We start from the raw sequence: 18,227 nt of genomic DNA, 5'->3' as shown, positions 1-18,227 counted from the left end.
ATATTTCTTTCAACGAAACTAGTATTTTTAGAAATGGAATAACAAAACTTCTAGTTGAGTGATTGCATTTTTCTACATAGTATGACAGATTAAAACTGTTATCTGTGATTTTTAGGAGCCACAAAAAAAGTGGATTCCTCAAAGCTTTTTCACAAAGAACATGGAAAGCATCCCATATCAAGTAGCCTTCATGATGACTTATGATTTGTGTACAGCTGTATAAAAAGTGAAATATCTATTAATCAGTCAGAATTTTTAGTTATTTATTTAAGAGAAATAATTATTCATATATTATTATTAAGAATAATTTATTCATTAAATATCATTTGAACATGTTTCCATGACAATTTTTTTTAAGGAGGCTAACAAGGAGCAAATGCAGGCTCTGCTTCCAATAATGGCATGCATGTAACATCTACAATTAAAGACAGAAAGAGATAATTGCCACTAAGTATACATGGATCATGTTCTGTGAGAATCCAAAGTTAAAAAAATTCACTTCTGACTAAGAGGATGAGGAAAATGCCTGAAGCAGGTGATATTTGAACCAGGCTTTTATGGATAAGTATACTTTAGATGTGAGAAAGTGACAGGGGTTGAGAAAGGTATGTTAGAGTAGGAGGCACAGGAGAGGAAAAGTATCAAGGAACCAAAAGGAGCGAGAGTTGATCTGAAGAGGCTTCAGCATAAAGTATATGAAGGAGAATTATAGGAGATCAATTTGGAAGGGAGCAGATGATAAAGAACTTTGAAAGACAGACTATAGGAGTTTTACTGGAATCATTAAATGTATTGAAACTGTATAAGATTGTGAGTAAAGTCTCAAGATAACTGAGTAAAATACCAAAAGTGTTTTATTTGTTTAAAAGTCTGCATTAAGGCAAATTTAGCTCAATATAACAGAATTGATGTTTACTTATCTGAGGGCTTTTTCAATACTAAGAAATTAGTAAATATATATGTGGTTTCAAGTATTTGGAAAATGACTATTAAAATACTTGGATTTTCAGCACCAGCTTATCAAAATGTCTGCATTTCTTCACGTTTTATGGCATTTAATGCTATATAAATGTATCCCAGCAAAAAAGGTAATGCCCATTCCACATTTTAATTAAATTTATTTGCAGAAACTAACCAAATGTCAGACTATTTATTTCTATGCTGCACTAATATACCAGGTTAAGAGTAAAAAATCAAATTAAGGCATTGGGATGTTTTGTTAAGATAATGCCAAATATCTAAGATTCATTTGAATTATTTTCCTAACTTCTAAATGCATGAAATTTCTGTAGGTTCAACATTAGATGTAATTTTATTTTGCAAAGATATTAGGTAGACTTGGGATTGTGACAATATATGTGTATGTTCCCTTAATTTGATTTTCTTTCTTTTTACATTCTTATTAAATATTATTTGTTTACATTTAAAATAGTAATAGCAATTCCGCAAGCTTTCTAAATGAGATTTCTATTCAAGGGAGATAGACAAGATGAAAAACTGCCTGTCCCTATATTTATTTCTATCTTTGTTCTTTTCTTCTTATTATGTTTTGTTACATTCTGTACACATTTCTCAAATTGCTCAGAGAGGAATAGAACTAGAAATTGCATCAGACAAAACCAAATTTGACAGAAGAAAAGACTGAACATTTAAAAATGCAAATAGTAAAATGTCATGGCTATAATGTAGCTATTCTGATACATTGTGAGCTTGCTTTGGGATGAAAATTTTAATTTAGTAAGAAGAAATTGATTTAAAAATTAATGTCAGTTAATTGAGGTTTGAGTTTGAAAATACTATGTTGAGATCTTCCAGTTTATGAAATTAAAGCTGCTCAATGTCATACTAAAAATTATTAACAATCTAGTCGATTGGGTTATGTAATGTCAATCAAAAAGTACGACAGCTTTTCTTTATTTACAATCAAATGACTAATCTGACTCATTATGTGGTTGATCATACAATTTAATCTACTTTATAAATGTACATATTTTATATCCTTATATTTTCTCTAAATTTTACTTTAAATTATCATTTTAAAAAGTCTTTTCTTTAACATTAAATACACTATATTTATCTGGGTTTGTTCTACATAAGTTGAAGAGACTATTAAACAAAGATGAAACTATCATTCTGTTTCCACAAATGTATTCCTTTAAGTTACTGGTAATTCATTGGCAACTGGCTATTTAATAGGATTCGGGCCTTTTTCTATATAGCTATTCCCAACTCGTAGATGTCTGATAAATAATTGATCATTAAAATTTTCTTCCTTATTTCTCTATTCTGTGAAGGGGGTCCTACTGAAACTGAAATAGATATTGTGAAAATTCCTGATGGCTTTAAGAGAATCTACTAGTGCCTGAAATGGAAGAAGGGAAGAAATTGGGCAAAGTTAAATCCTTTGTAGGACTTGATCCCAAAGAAAAAAGAGTCAGACTTGACTGCCCTCCTGTTGGCTTTCCTATCCACAATCTGTTTCCTTCACATTGTTTTTGTCCCCACCCCACCCCCATTTCATTTTGTTATAGTGGTTGAAATTCCATCAGATTTTGAGTCATTGTATTTTATACATCTTCTCAAGAAAAATACATGTAACTTTAGGATCCATAAAGGATTATCAACTTATTCACCCAGGAGTGTGAATTTGCCCAACTGGCTAAGAAATTCCTGGAAGGAACAGGGATAATACACGCCTGTACAGAGGCAAGAGACTGAGTCGTTTTGTAGCCTAGAACACGTCCAGAATTAGAAGAGAATGTAGGAGAATTCGTGGTCAGGACCTAGGTAAGCACAAAAGCACTAGGAAACTGCCACTGGCAATAAAGCCCTGAAGAAGAAGGGATGGGAGTTTGGCGATAAAATCACAAGAGGAAGAAGAGTGAGTAACCTCACTTACTCTTCATAATCACAACCTTATGAGGTAGGCATAATTGCCCATGTTTTTCAAATGAGAACACTAAGACTTAAGAGCTACTAGAGAGTGGGTTGGTATTCAAAACCAGATCAATACGACCAAAGTTCATGCCATTAAACTCTGATCACCTGCCTGAAGAAATACAGCAATAACTTCAAAATTTTGCCTAACAGTGGTTTCTACTGACAAAATGAGTGCAAACACTTTTGTCTTGTCTTCCTTTTTTTGCATCAAAAGTACTTCTGATGTTGGTGGTGGGGTAAGATGTGAGAATCCTGTATTTTATACATGATTGTTCTCTAAAATCCACAACTTCTCTAATAAAGATAAATAGATAAATAAAATAAATAAATAATTTCCTGTTATTTAAGCAAAGAAAAAATGCTTCCCTAATCTCTTATAATCTAGAACTTTGCTAACAATACTAGATCTGTGCCTTTATTGCATTATTTACAGCACAATCTTATAAGGTATCTATGGGAATTTGCATTATTATATCCAAAAATCAAACTCATGAAATTTTTGAAACATGTTCCAATCATAAACTTGGAAATGTATAAAAGGGAAATAAATATCTCCAAAATTAAAAAACCTACTGGAGATAATACAACAACATCCAAGCATGCACAGAATTTTCAATCACTTCTGGAAACTATTCAACTCTGCATCTTCGGTTCTCAGGAGAAAAATGAATTTTTTATTAATATGGAAAATAACCAAGCAAATTTCCTTTTTCATTCTATTTCCATGTACTCAAGTCTTCCTAAACTTTTTTCTCCATGATGTAGCCAAAATACTTAGTTTTATTGCCATATCATCATTGCAATACTATACAAATAAACCACTACAAGTAATAACAATAACAACAATAATAATAGAAGGTTAAATACTACTTAAGTGAGTCTAAAAACCTAATAGTGTTTCAACAGAAGTGCTTTTCCTTTATGTCTAAAAAAAACCAAAGTAATTTAGTGTTACTGTGCGTTAGTGGATAAGGAAATAAAAATGAAATGGGTTAAGAAATGTAGAGTTCTTGTGCTAGCTATGTTTCTTTATTCGTGTAAATGAAGAAACCATATAATTATGCATTTGGAGACTAGCGTGAACATCTTTTATTGACGGTTGTGTTGACTCTCCCCACACCATGCAGCAAAGCCTACCAATCACCGGCCCGCGGAAAGCTCTGTGTCCACCGGCTCCTCGGGCAGCAGTTTTGGAAGTGGATACAGCATGGACAGCGAAGGAAGCGGCAGCACGGCAGGGGAGACTAATCTATTTCCTATTCCAAGGATGTAAGTTGTTCTTTTTTTCTTCCTACAAAGTTAACAACCTCATGACTAAGATTTTCTTAACATTTCACAGGAAATAACTGGATAATTAGCCAAGTCTGAGTCATTGTACCTGAAATACTTGAACTGTTTATGCCAACACAAAAAAAATAGACTGTTCAGGAAAAATTTAATTATTTCAGTTAATTCTAAATAGAAAAGCTAGTTACTACTAAGGCTATTTAATTATGTATTTAACATCAAAACTACCAAAATAATAGCTTAGCCATCTGAGTCAAGTTTAGCGGCAGTACATTGATGTTTTAATCATATAATGACCAAACACAAAAACTATTGGGTATTTGAGATGAAGATAGATTACTTTGAATCAGGAGAGATTTAAACATATTTAAAGAACCCATACATCTTGTTAGATTTAGATAATACATTGGGCTAACATATATACTTATAACTGAAATTCTATCTTCAATTGTAATTGAAGATTTTGAAGTTTCAGTATTTTCTAGAACTAATATCAAATAATATATAAGTTCCTCTGTAGAAACTCTCCAAATAAAGCTCATTCATAATATGTTAACCCTCAAGAAAATTATATTTCAAAGCAAATGTAAAACTGAAACAGGCTGTGCTTAGAATATGTTAGATAGGTTTAGCCAGTTTGGTGGGATAATTTAGTAGTATCCGAGATAAATATGTGGATTACATCTGTTCCAATGCCAAAATCTAAACATCCTACCCTACCTTCTCCTCCCCTGCTAACAGGTCTCCTGGGTTGTCAAAAACACCACGGGGCCATTGAACAACCAAGCTCTAGCCAAGATTAATCTAGCCTGCAAAATCTATTTTTGTTAAGACCTGTGAGCTATAAATGTTTTTTACATTTTTAAATATCTGGAAAAAAATCAAAAGAAAAATAGTATTTCATAACATAAAAATTCTATGAAATCAAAATTTCAGTATCCATAAATAAAATCGTACTGGAACACAGCCATGTCAATTTGTTTGTGTGTTACCATATAATTATGCATTTGGAGATCAGCGTGAACATCTTTTATTGACAGTCATGTTGACTCTTCCCACACGATGCAGCAAAGCCTACCAATCACCGGTCCGCAAGCAGCTTTGGGGCTATAAGGGCACAGTGGATTGGTTGCAACAGTCCAGAGCATTTACTGTCTGGCCCATTACAGAACACATTTGTTAATCCCTAACTTGGATCCTTGTTAAGGGTCTTTCTGATTTTTTGCAGTGCTGAGTGAAGCCTTCTCAGGCTTCCATTTCTCCTTGTTTTAATGTCAAGTGTTTTATAATTCTTTCCTTTTGAACTCTGGAATAGTCCTAATATTTAGATAATGACTTAGTTCACAAAGGCAAAATAATGGGGAAGTGGATTTTTACAGTGAAAAAATGTGGTTATTTTGTAGTTTTCTAGTTGCATTTTTCAACTTAAATTATGTCCATTATTATTAGATCCCCTGTCCATCCTTTTTTTTATTTTATTTTTATGGAGACCAGGCTACAGATTTAAAGGGCTTATTGGTATTTAATCAGTCATATTTTGTTGGAAGTGATTTCTAAAAGGAAGGTGATCTCTTTTGTCCTGAGCCCCTAATGACTCCAGTTTGACTGAAAAGAATTTCAGCAAATTCATTAGATTCCTTTTTGGAATCATATGAATCATATGAATTTATAAAGGTTTTGCCCAGTGTGTACCGGATACCTTTTCATGTTGTCTGTACCTTTCAAGATAAATAATTAAACAATGATGAAAAAGTTATAATTTCCAGAGAATAAACTATATTATTTCCTCAATATCAGAATGTCAGAGGCGGAAGTAGATTATGCGCTCTTTTTTTTTTTTTAACATATGTACCACATTCCAAATTTGTTTTTGCTTTTTTTTTTTCAATTTTCCTGTTTCTTTTGTAAACCAAAGCCTCACAACACTGTCTAGGAGACTATTGTTTCGCATAAGAGCAGAAAGAAAATTCACATTTCTAAAGCATTCCAGGATATATGCAAGAAATATTGTTTCAGATTTCTTTTATATGCCCCATCATGTCTAACAGAATTAGTGTTTGGACTAGCGTAAGTGTTCAACAAATATTTGTTGATTGATTAACAAATGTAAATTATAAACTGTGGAGTCAGAATGGCCTGAGTTGAGATTTATTCATTGGAAATTCAGGAAAATTGTTGTCTTTCACATCACCCAGTTACATTTCCTTTCTACTACACTTAGCTTCACAATGCTGTGAAAGTTTCCTGTATAATCTTAGAAATGCATTGAATATAAGATTTGGCTAAGTACCTAATGTTAAAATCAATTTTCATTAGAAGCAAAGCCTACAGTTGAATATCACCATTAAAATACAAAATCTAGGAATCAAGAACAAATATAAAAGTTATCAAAAACTTAATTTTAGTACTATAATTTTATAAAAATTATAAAAACCATTTTTTAAAGTTCAAAGTAATATAAGAACAGTAATTTTCTCAATACTCTCAACTCATAGATTGTTCCCAGGATCACCATGTACAATATTAAATAGACTGTCAATTTCAATTGAATTTAGCACAGGAATAAGATATTTTTTAGCTAACTCTACCAATACAGTATACTTCTAAACGTGAGATTGCCGCTAAGTTATGAAACTTTTCTTCCTGAGTGGATTTATTTTTTTAATCTCATCAACTACTCGTGTTGAAGATTTCATCTATAGTGATGATGTAATCTTATTGAAGCAATTACACAAATTGAAATTTTGTGCCTTGCTTAAACAAGACTTTGTATATATATTGAGACACAAACTGTGTGCATGTGTGTGTGTGTAATTTCTAACATTTTTTGTACATTGGAACTCTCACATAATTACTTGATAAAAATTTGTAGTTAAACCTTAAATCTAGAATTGTCATAATGCAGCACTGTAATGGCTTTAAAGATTATTTCTGAATTTACAACTGTTCCTCTTTCATTTGTACCTACCCATATCAGCCTCTTTTCTGTAATAGAATAAGAGGATCTTTAGTGTAGTTTTCAAGAAAGATATAATTGGATTCTTAAAAACAAGTATGGTTATGTGTTCAGCAGGTCAAGCAAACCAACTACTTTTTGTGAAAGAATGAATTAGTTATTAGTAGATCTTGCTTGATTGTAATTACTGTATAGAAAGTATAGTATGAAGGCAATCCTTTGATCGAGCATCCTTTTCAACACTTAAGAGCTTCTATTCCATCTTTTTAGAATATCTTATATAAGCATATAAAATAAAATGGCAATTCCAAAAATCTTTTATACGCCATATAGCTTTTCCTCTGGCTGACAAAATAAGAAGTGATCTAGAGCCTTTTGGCTGTTACATTATCAACATTCTGAACTTGCAATGTTCAAAGTATCATGGATTCTTGCAACATATATATATATATGAAAATATAATAAAATATATATATATATATATATATATAACCACACATGCTTGTGTATTGGTGTGCATAATTTCAACTGATCGTAAATTTCAATATAAAAATGCATTTGAGATTTTTACTTCAAATTGCACCTAAAACACCTATATATATTTAAAAATGTATCTTCAAATGTGAATATATTTGCTGTTATTACTCAGACCATTAGGCAGATTAGATTTGATGACAACATATATTATCATAAAATCAATGGTCATGTGAAAGCTCAGAGATGACAAAAATTCTCCTGAATAAGGTGTTCAGCTGTTTGGCCCTCCAAAAAGCCTGAAGCTCAAACTGAAAACAAGTAGCAGATTTTGGGTGAATTCTAAAGCTGTCATATGGGTACCTACCTAGTAATAACTTATATTCTTGAGTGTTTATTATGTTTCAGGCATTGTAATAAGCACTTTATATACATTACCTATTTGATTTTCTCAGTAACCAAAAGGCCGCTGATATTGCTTCCCTTATATTATGAAGGAAGAGACAGACTTGACAAGATTAAGTAACTTTGCCTTAGGTTACACATAGCAAGAAGTAGCAAAGCCAAAACACAAACAGTCTGACTTCAAAAGCCAATTTGCTAAACCCAGCTGAAAACATGGAAGGGATTTGGAAGAAAGTTACTAAGTAAAATAAAAAAATCTATATTATCACAATATTATTTTTGTAACTTATTTAATTCAAGATTCCTCTTCTCACCAAAGAATCTATACCAACTCACCATTCAAAGTGTAAAGATATAAAAACTCCTTCTCACTTAACCAAATAAAAATGGAAAAAACAACCCTCTAATTCTACAGCAAAATATTAAAATTGCATAAAGGTCTTAAATTTGATAAATGAATCAACAAATGAGACATTGAGTTTTGAGATACTATGTTGGACTAAATAGGAATAATAAACAATTTCCCTTTTTTTTTAATTAATGCGATGTAGAACAATTTACTGAGTGTATATTTGCCATGGAAATAATTTACTGCAGGTTGGAATATACAAAATCATTTTACTTTTTGTGAACTTGGCATCTTATGTTACATTCAGGAGATCATAATTTAATATGTAACATTTCATTTTCATTTTAAATAGAGGGAAGATGGGTCAGAATGTACAAGAACCTGTAAAACAGCCAGGAGTGGGAGGAGGACTAGCAGACCCTGAGGGTAAGTTAAAATCTACAATACCAGATTCTGTTTGGATCTACATGCTACACCATAAGTGTTTGATGTGTATCTTTTAATACAAACGTAAAATTCTAAGCACAAATAGCAAAACCACTCAATAGTAAGCACTTATTCTTTATTAAATGAGAATTCCTTAGTAACCTCACTTAGCAATTTCCCTATTTCTTCATTCATATTTAATATTCATGTACTTTGGGGTAATAAAAATTTAAAAGATAAAGAAAGAATGAGAATGATGACAAGAAAAGGACCCAGAAGGCTTTCTTAAGGAAAAAATATATTCTTAATATTTTGTTTGTTTGTATTTTAAACATGCAAATAGAAAACCAATCATGGCACCACATGTAAGTCAATGGGATTTCTTAAATATATGAAGCTGAGAAGATACTAAATGTGTAAAAATCATTTTAGAGAAATAATTTCTGAACTGGCTTTTAACATGAAAACCAAATTTGAAATTAAATTTGGTTGTATTAAATAAATGGTAAATGAATTACAAAATATAAAAAAAGCTATCAACTTCTAGTATATATATAATAAGAGAATCTATAAGCTGTATAGCCACTAACATTTCTTTTATAATATGATAAAATCCGATAGCACTGTTATCCTTAATGAGTTTGCACCAACCTCTCAATAATTTCAGCTATTCGAAGTACATTACACTATTCTAAGTACTTTTCAGGTGTTATTTCATTTAATTCTTACAATTTCCCATGAGGTAAAGAATGCTATTTTACTGGTTTTACATAAAGGGAAACTGAAGTACAAACATCACATGAGGTCAAAACAAGTGATTTGAACCCAGGAAAATGGTACCAATTCTCATTCTGTTAAAAAGAATGATTATGGGCATGGCATTTGTCTTAGTGTTCCAAGGCTGCTATAAGAAACACCGTAGACTGGTTGGCTTAAACAACAGGAATTTATTGTTTCACCGTTTGGAGGCTAAAAGACCAAAATTAATGTACCAGTGGGTCATGCTTTCTCCAAAGCTTGTAGAATTCTGGTGATGGCTTGCTGCCAATCCATAATTCAATCTCTGCCTCTGTCACATGGCGATTAGTCTCCTCCTATCTCCTCCACACTTCTACTAATGTATCCAAATTTCCTTTACTTATGAGGACTCCAGTCACATTGGTAAGACCCACCCAGATTCAGTTTGACCTTGTCTTAACAGCATCATCAAAGATCCTATTTACAAATAAGTTCACACCCTGGAGTTAGGTCTTGAACATGTCCTTATGGGAGACATTCTTCAATCCATAACTGTATCACAAGGATGCTACAAAAGGAAACAGGAGACTTCGGTTTCAAAGCTAGTCTTGTTACTACTTATGTGACCTGATATCTTTAGCTTCAGAAACCTCATCTGTCAGTGATGGGTCTAAGAGATCCCTAAGATTCCTCATGGACTTAAATGGTTACCACATTTTTCTGATTACACTCAAAATTCTCTAGTTTTCCTCTGCCTATTGTCATGTTCATCAGGGTGCTATCCACAAATCACCAATTCTTTTACCCACTCTCTCCCTAGGTAATCGCATCAATTCTAGTCTATATGTTGATGAGTCCAAAATCTACCACCCAAATTCCCTGGTATTCAGACTCAGTTAATGTCTGTTAGTATCTGTGTCCAACCAGAAAATAGAAATTACTCTGAATATTTAAAATAGAAGAAATTTAAGGCTGGCAATTTATTATGTACTCATGGAAGAGGCCAAGGAGCAAAGCAGGATATAACGAGGCAGCAGAGCCCTGTAGGCTAGAGGTCAGTGGAAGCAGAACCAGGGCAAGCCTGTCTTGCTTGGAGTAGAAAACAAGGCAGAGACACAGCAAATACCATAAATATATCCTGAGATATACAAGGAATGGGGAGAAATATCCTGCTTCTCTCTTCCTCATACTCTTCAATCTCCTGCCAGTGCTTGACCAAACCCAGCTAGAAGCCAACTGACAGGAAGCCTGGGAGACACAACATAAGGAGCACCAACTCCAATAGGAGAACAAGGGGAAGGGCAAAGAATGGATCAAGGGCACAAAACCTAGAAGCAGCACTATATTTTACCTGGAGATTCCATAAACGCATTGAACTGCACGTGCCCTGAATTTAATTCATCCTCTTCCCCATTTTGCTTCCTTTTCCTGTGCTCCTTTACAACTTCACAAAAACTGTCTGTTTATACCATAGTCTACATGTATTGTTATCAATGTTCCTTGAATTAAATTTGTCTATTTCTATGCCTGTCTCCTCCATTAGGTTGAGCAACACTCAGGTCAGAATTAGGTTTTGTTCTTCTTGCTATCCCAGCCCTTAGCAGAAAGTCTTACCCATATAGTTGTTTAAGGAATGTTTGTTGAGTGAATGAATAACTAATATGATTATGTATTAAGTTAATGACTGTTTTCTAGGTTTATAGAGGACTAATACGTGTGCAGTTTTTTCAAAGATTTAGCTACCTAATTTCACCTTTCTTTCAATTTTAAAGTTTATGTATAAAATTATTTTAGCATAAATGTTAACAACAGTCAATGAATAAAACTTATTCATCCTACTACTGCTTTCTTCTTTTATATCAGTCCCACACAAAACATGCTTGTTTTCTAAGAAGGATCCAATCATAGACTACTTTATATTTTATTTAAACTTATGAGTCAATATGTTTATGCTTTAATGTATTGACCCTAATCTACAGTTATCTCAGATTAGATATTGAGCAGAGGGGCAGGGGTTGAAGATGGGAATAAGATGGAATATGAAATGTAATGTGAGTAATTTATGGTTGTGTGCCCTTTTGGTAGCAATATTTTGGACAAGCTGCTTTTGGCTGAAATATTACTGACATTTTGAAAGTAAACAAATTTATAATTTATAAGAAGTTGGACATAAATACTGCTATAAGAGATATATACAAAATAGCTAATAATATGGGAAGAAAATCACAAGAAATATTAAACTTTTAGAGATAATTTTTAAGTAAGGAAATCTATATAGACGGAAAATAAGGAGAAAGATTATTAAATTATACAAGAATTTATTTGTTCTAAGCACATCAGAATAAGACAAAGTGCAAGATTTTGTTTGTCCACATGGAAATATGGAATCAACTTTGTGTTTTACTTGAGGTATATGTATAAATTATATTTTTTCTGTTTTAATTTTACTGATCCAAAGAATTGCCTTGACTTCCTTTTGTTGTCAGTCAACAAAAACAACCATTAAAATGGGAAAAAAAAAAAAAAAAAAAACATACAAATAAAACAGAGTCAGTTCAATTTGTTTTAGACAAACTATGTAGTTTCCTGATAGGATTTTTCTCTTTTCAATTATTTCTCTAGGGTACCATGAAAACAGTGTCTGTAGATAAGCTTGAAATTGTAGATCCTTGCAAGGTCCCAATTCATCTTGAGTCTTTCATTATACTCATTTAAGCATTTTCTTTTATGAACTCCTTGGTCTCCTCTAAGGGAAATTGTCTAGGACAGCTTACTTTAAATCAAAAGTATATCATAGATTTTAAGTAATGGCCTTGACACAGTTTTTTCCCGTAAAATTCTTATTCTTGTTTTGGCATTGTAGTGTGCAGAATAAGAAAGAATGTTTTACGGCAATGAAATTTTGTGTTGAGCATGTTATCAGAATTTTTTGATACTGAATATCCATGTTTTTGTTCTACTTATTGAGGAAGTCTATTTATTCTGATTTCTGATCGTAAAAAATAAGAATAGAAAAATACTATTTTCTGTTTTTTAATTTTCTCCAATAATATTTCATCTTTTTTATAGAAGTGACTCATAAATTTTAATCCCATCAGGAGATTAATTTAGTGGGTCAGAATATGAGATCGATCAAAAGTTCTGGGGTTCTGACCCAAGTAGTAGTAAAATATGGTAATATGATTCTAGACTATCTGTAATAGTGAATGGTTACCCTTCTACAATTTAAATAATTACACAATATAAAATTTAATAAGCAGATATTTGTCACATGTTTAACACCCTTTATATTGTAGCTATCATTAAATTAGAAATGAATATCCAATTTATATTCCTCTAAAAGAATGAAATCCTATCCAAAGAATGATTGCTAAAATACCATGCAATTGGTGGGAGAGCTATAAAAGACCTCTTTTCTTGAAGATTTAAATAAAACTAATTAGACTTTCCTATTTTGCAGACAGGTGCTTTCCCAATTTACATTAAAATCTCTATTGACACCTTCAAGATAGGTTATCTGTCTCTTTTCTACAATTGTTTTTATTAGTTAAATGTATTTAATAGTGTTTTCTTAGAAAAAGCACCAGGTCAAATGGAAAGCAGCAATGACTACTAAATACCACTGCTAGCAATTGGTAATTCCCACTGGATTCTGAAGGAGAAGATTATGATTGTTTTGACATTGCTTTCAGAGGCCACTTTTTATAAGCTTGGTATTCATCAAGTCACTCAAGTCTCAGTTTCTTAATCCACAAAAGTAAGAAAAACAATAGTACCTACCTCATCAGTGTGTTTCAAGGATTAAAAGAAATAGTGACTGTAAAGTGCTTGTCACAGTGGCTGACACATAGTCAATAAATATTAGCTATTAGTATCTTTGTTCTAATAATACCACATATCATGTAAGTGATTTATCCTAGTCTAAATTTTTGCAAGTTCTTTAAATCCATATTCTCTAAAGTGCTTTATCTTTTCTGCATTTTGGTGTGCCTCCAAGACAAAATGTTTTTAGAGTCCCACATTTTCCAGTTTGTTTTGTAGAAGTGATACATGTATTTATTATTTCAATCAACTCTTCTCCCCAAAATAATTCTGATTTAATCCCTGGTATAGGAATGTCTCTCCTCTGTGGAGAATTGTTTTTTAGACCTTATCATATTTTCCTAAATTGCCTGAAATTTAAAATTCAGTGTTACTCAAGTACATTGAAAGTAAAAAGATTGGAAAAAATATTCCATGCAAAAAGTACTCAAAATAGAGTTGTGGTGGCTGTACTAATGTCAGATAAAATAGACTTTAAGTCAATATCTGTTTCAAGGGGAAAAGAAGGCATATACAGTAAAAGGGTCAATTGAACAAGAAGGTATAATAATTATAGATATGCATGCACCTAACAGCAGAGACCAAAATATATAAATAGATAGAAATAGACAGTTCTACATTAATAGTAGGAGACTTCAGTATGCCACTTTCAATAATGAATAGACATCTAGATGGAAGATCAGTAAGGAAATGGGAGGCTTGAATGATACTCTAAGCCAACTAGACCTAACAAACATATATAGAACACTTCACCCAATAGCAATAGAATACACATTCTTCTCTAGTGCACAAGATCATTCTCCAGTATAGACCCTATGTTAGGTCCAAACAACCAAGTCTCAGTAAATTTAAAAATACTGAAATCATACTATGGATCCTCTTCAACCAAAGTGGAATGAAACTAGAAATCAATAACAGTGGGAGAACTGAAAAACTCACAAATATGTGAAAATTAAATAACACATTCAAGCAACAAATGAGTCAAAGTAGAAATCACAAGGGAAATTAAGAAATATCTTGAGGAGAATGTAAATAAAACACAACATACCAAAACTTGAAGATTCAAGAAAAGGTTTAAATGTTTACATTAAAAAGAAGAAATCTCAAATCAGAGACCTAACCTCCCTACTAGAGGAACAGGAAAAAGAAGAGCAAACTAAACCCAAAATGAGCTGAAAGAAAGAAATATAAAAAGGTAGAACAGAGATAAATGAAATAGAGAATAGAAAAACAATGAAGAGAATCAATGAAACCAAAAATTTGTTCTTTGAAAAGATCAATGAAATCAACAAGCCTTAAGCTAAACTGACAAAGAAAAAAAAAAGAGAGAGAGGATGCAAATAACTAAAATCAGAATGAAGAGGGAACATTAGTTCCAACACCACAGAAATTAAAAGGATAAGAGGATACTATAAACAACTGTATTTCAAAAAATTCGATAACCTAGATGAAATGGACAAATTGCTAGAAACACATAAACTGCCTACACTGACTCAAAAAGAAATAGAATATCTCAACAGACTAAGAAAAAGTAAGGACATTGAATTAGTATTGAAAAACTTCCCAACAAAGAAAGCCCAGGAACAGTGAATTTTACTGAAAAGTCAAAGAACTAACAACAATCCTGCTCAAATTCTTCCAAAGAATTGAAGAGGCAGGAACACTCCCTAATTCATTCTGTGAGGCCATCATCATCCTCATACCAAAGCCAGAAGAAGATACACAAGAAGAGAAAATTACAGGTCCATATCCCTTATGAATATAGAAGCAAAAATCCTCAACAAGATATAGCAAACTGAATCCAACAGCACATTAAAAGATTTATATACCATGATCAAGTGAGATTTATCCAAGAAATGCAAGAGTGGTTCAACTTAGAATATCGATTAATCAACACATCACATTAATAGAATGAAGAAAAATCAGATGATCATCTCAATTGATAAGAAGCAGCATATGACAAAACTCAGCACACCTTCTTGATAAAAAACACTTAGAAAACTAGGAATGGAAGAAAACTTCCCCAACATGATAAAGGGAATTATGGAAAACCCACAACTAATGTAATATTCAATTGTGAAAAATGAAAAGCTTTTTCCATAAGATCAGCAATAAGATGAGGATGCCATCTATCACCACTGTTATTGAGTATTGTACTGGAAGTTCTAGCCAGAGTGATTAAGCAAGAAAAAGAAATGAAAACCATGCAAATTAGAAAGGAAAAGTAAAACTTCCCCTATTTACAGAAGACATGATACTATATATAGAAAATCCTGAAAAATCCACAATAAAGCTGCTCAGCAAACTCAGCAAAGGGGCAGGGTACAAGGTCAACATGCAGAAATCAGTGGTGTTTCTATACATTAATAATGAAAAATCTGAAGAGGAAACCAAGAAAAAATTTCCATTTACAATAGCAACCAAGATTTATATTTAATAAATTTAACAAGGATGTAAAGACTTGGACATGGAAAACTACGAAACTCTGCTAAAAGAAATCAAAGAAAACCTAAATAAATGGAGTGACATTCCATATTCATGAATTGGAAGCCTAAATATTGCTAAAATGTCAATTCTACCAAAAGTGATTTACAGATTCAACACAATCCCAATCAAAAACTTAACAGCCCCTGTCTGGAGTACAGTGGGGTGGTTCCACATGAAGCTAAGTATGTGGGTACCATAACGACCTGCAATGTCATTAGGGGGCATTTACTTGGAGGATCCGAGAGCAGCAACTTGAATGAACATTTGCACACTGGTGTTTATGGAGACAGTATACATGATTTGCAATGGGTGGAGGTGGCCTAAGGGTACATAGACTGAAGAATAGAATGGTGAAGAGTTGTGTATGCATACAATGGAATATTGAGCAACGCGAGAAGGGATGAAGCTGTGAGACATGCAATGAGGTAAATGGAACCTGTAGACAGCATTTTCAGCGAACTGTGCCAGAAACAAAGGCAAACACTGTAATGCCTCACCAATATGGAGTAACTGCAATATGTAAACTCAGAATTGAACCTTCGAGCACAGCCTATCAGGGGAACACTTATTGTAACAGTTCCTAGATTGTAAGCTCTTAGAGCAGTCACATCTATTCCTGAATTGCAATGACTATCTCCAGATTTCGAGATGCTGATCCCTTTGTGTATAACCTGATCAATCCCTGGAACTTTGGGTATCTGTGTGACACCTGAAACTCAGAGCTAGAACTCAGCAGATATGAATGTCTGTATTAGCACATATAGCAACTGTTTAAAAAGCTGAAAAAGAGTCCAGACTTCAACTAGAGATATGAATGAAGCAGATGTGGCTAGGACTAGGGAAAATCAGGCCAAAGGGTAAAGGACAACACTGACTGCATTTTAAAACTTTAAATTCCACATGAAACCAAGGGAAGAGATGTTTAGTTGGTGCAAGATCCATATTTCCTAAACAATTTAACTTGTACAGTGTGTTCAAATACCATAATTACATGGAACTTTTAATAGGAAGTGAGACCTGGTAGGTTTGCATAGGTTAGTATAAAATAGTGACACAACCCAAAGTAATTTGGACAGAGAATAAAAATGTATATGCAGGGCCTCCCTGAGGAGCTGGGGGAATGCAGAGGTGTTGGGCTTCCTCATCTTGATTGTTGATGATATTCTCACAAACACTGAGGACTGGTGGCTTGATGTGCTGAGCCCTCTATTGTGGGAATTGCCCTTATGAAGCTTGTTACTGCAAAGGAGAGGCTAAGCCTGCTTAGAATTGTGACTAAGAGTCTCCCCCTGAGTACCTCTTTGTTGCTCAGATGTGGCCCTCTCTCTCTAGCTAAGTCAACTCAGCAGGTGAACTCACTTCCCTCCCCCTGATGTGGGACCTGAGTCCCAGAGGTGTAGATCTCCCTGGCAATGTGGGATATGACTCCTGGGGATGAACCTGGACCCAACATGTGGGATTGAGAACATCTTCTTGACCAAAAGGGAGATGCAAAATGAAACAAAATAAAGTTTCAGTGGCTGAGAGATTCCAAATGGAGTCGAGAGGTCACTCTGGTGGGCATTCTTATGCACTATATAGATAACCCTTTTTAGGTTTTAATGCATTGGAATAGCTAGAAGTAAATACCTGAAACTATTAAACTGCAACCCAGTAGCCTTGGCTCTTGAAGATGATTGTATAGCAATGTAGCTTACAATGGGTGACAGTGTGATTGTGAAAGCCTTGTGAATCACACTCCCTTTATCCAGTGTATGGATGGATAAGTAGAAAAATGGGGACAAAAAATTAAATGAAAAATAGGGTGGGAGGGGGATAATTTGGGTGTTCTTTTTTACTTTTATTTTTTATTCTTATTTTTACTTTTTTCTGGTATAAGGAAAAGGTTCAAAAAATAGATTGGGCTGATGAATGCACAACTATATGGTGGTACTATAAATAATTGATTGTACACTTTGGATGATTGTATGGTATGTGTATGTATCTCAATAAAATTTAATTAAAAAAAAAAAACCTAACCGCCGTCTTTGCAGAAATGTTGAAGCCAATTATCAAAATTATATGGAAGGGACAGGGGCACTGAATAGCAAAAACCATCATGAAAAAGAATGAAGTTGGTGGACTCACACATTTTACAAAGCTACAATAATCAAAATGGCATGGTACTGGCATAAGGACAGACATATAAATCAATGGAATAAATCTGAGAGTTCAGAAATAAACCTCCACATCTCTGGCCAATTGATTTTTTTAAATTCAGTTTCATTGAGATATTTACATATCATACAGTCATCCGTGGTATACAATAAACTGTTCACAGTATCATCATATAGTTGTGCATCC

The 18,227-nt window shown here is 33.1% G+C and overlaps 1 protein-coding gene across 2 annotated transcripts in view; it reads left to right on the top strand.

Moving 5' to 3' along the window:
* Positions 1–18,227, top strand: part of PCLO (piccolo presynaptic cytomatrix protein) — a 460,751-nt gene that overhangs the window by 377,414 nt on the left and 65,110 nt on the right. For both annotated transcript variants that reach the window (XM_037836537.1, XM_037836536.1), the window contains 2 exons: positions 4,068–4,209; positions 8,764–8,837. In XM_037836537.1, the coding sequence (XP_037692465.1) occupies positions 4,068–4,209; positions 8,764–8,837 (216 nt within the window). The remainder of the gene's footprint in view (positions 1–4,067; positions 4,210–8,763; positions 8,838–18,227) is intronic.

Source organism: Choloepus didactylus, chromosome 5, assembly GCF_015220235.1.
Source record: "Choloepus didactylus isolate mChoDid1 chromosome 5, mChoDid1.pri, whole genome shotgun sequence".
Classification (NCBI taxonomy): domain Eukaryota; kingdom Metazoa; phylum Chordata; class Mammalia; order Pilosa; family Megalonychidae; genus Choloepus; species Choloepus didactylus.
Note: the sequence above shows the minus strand (reverse complement) of the source record. Positions and strands in the feature narration are given on the sequence as shown.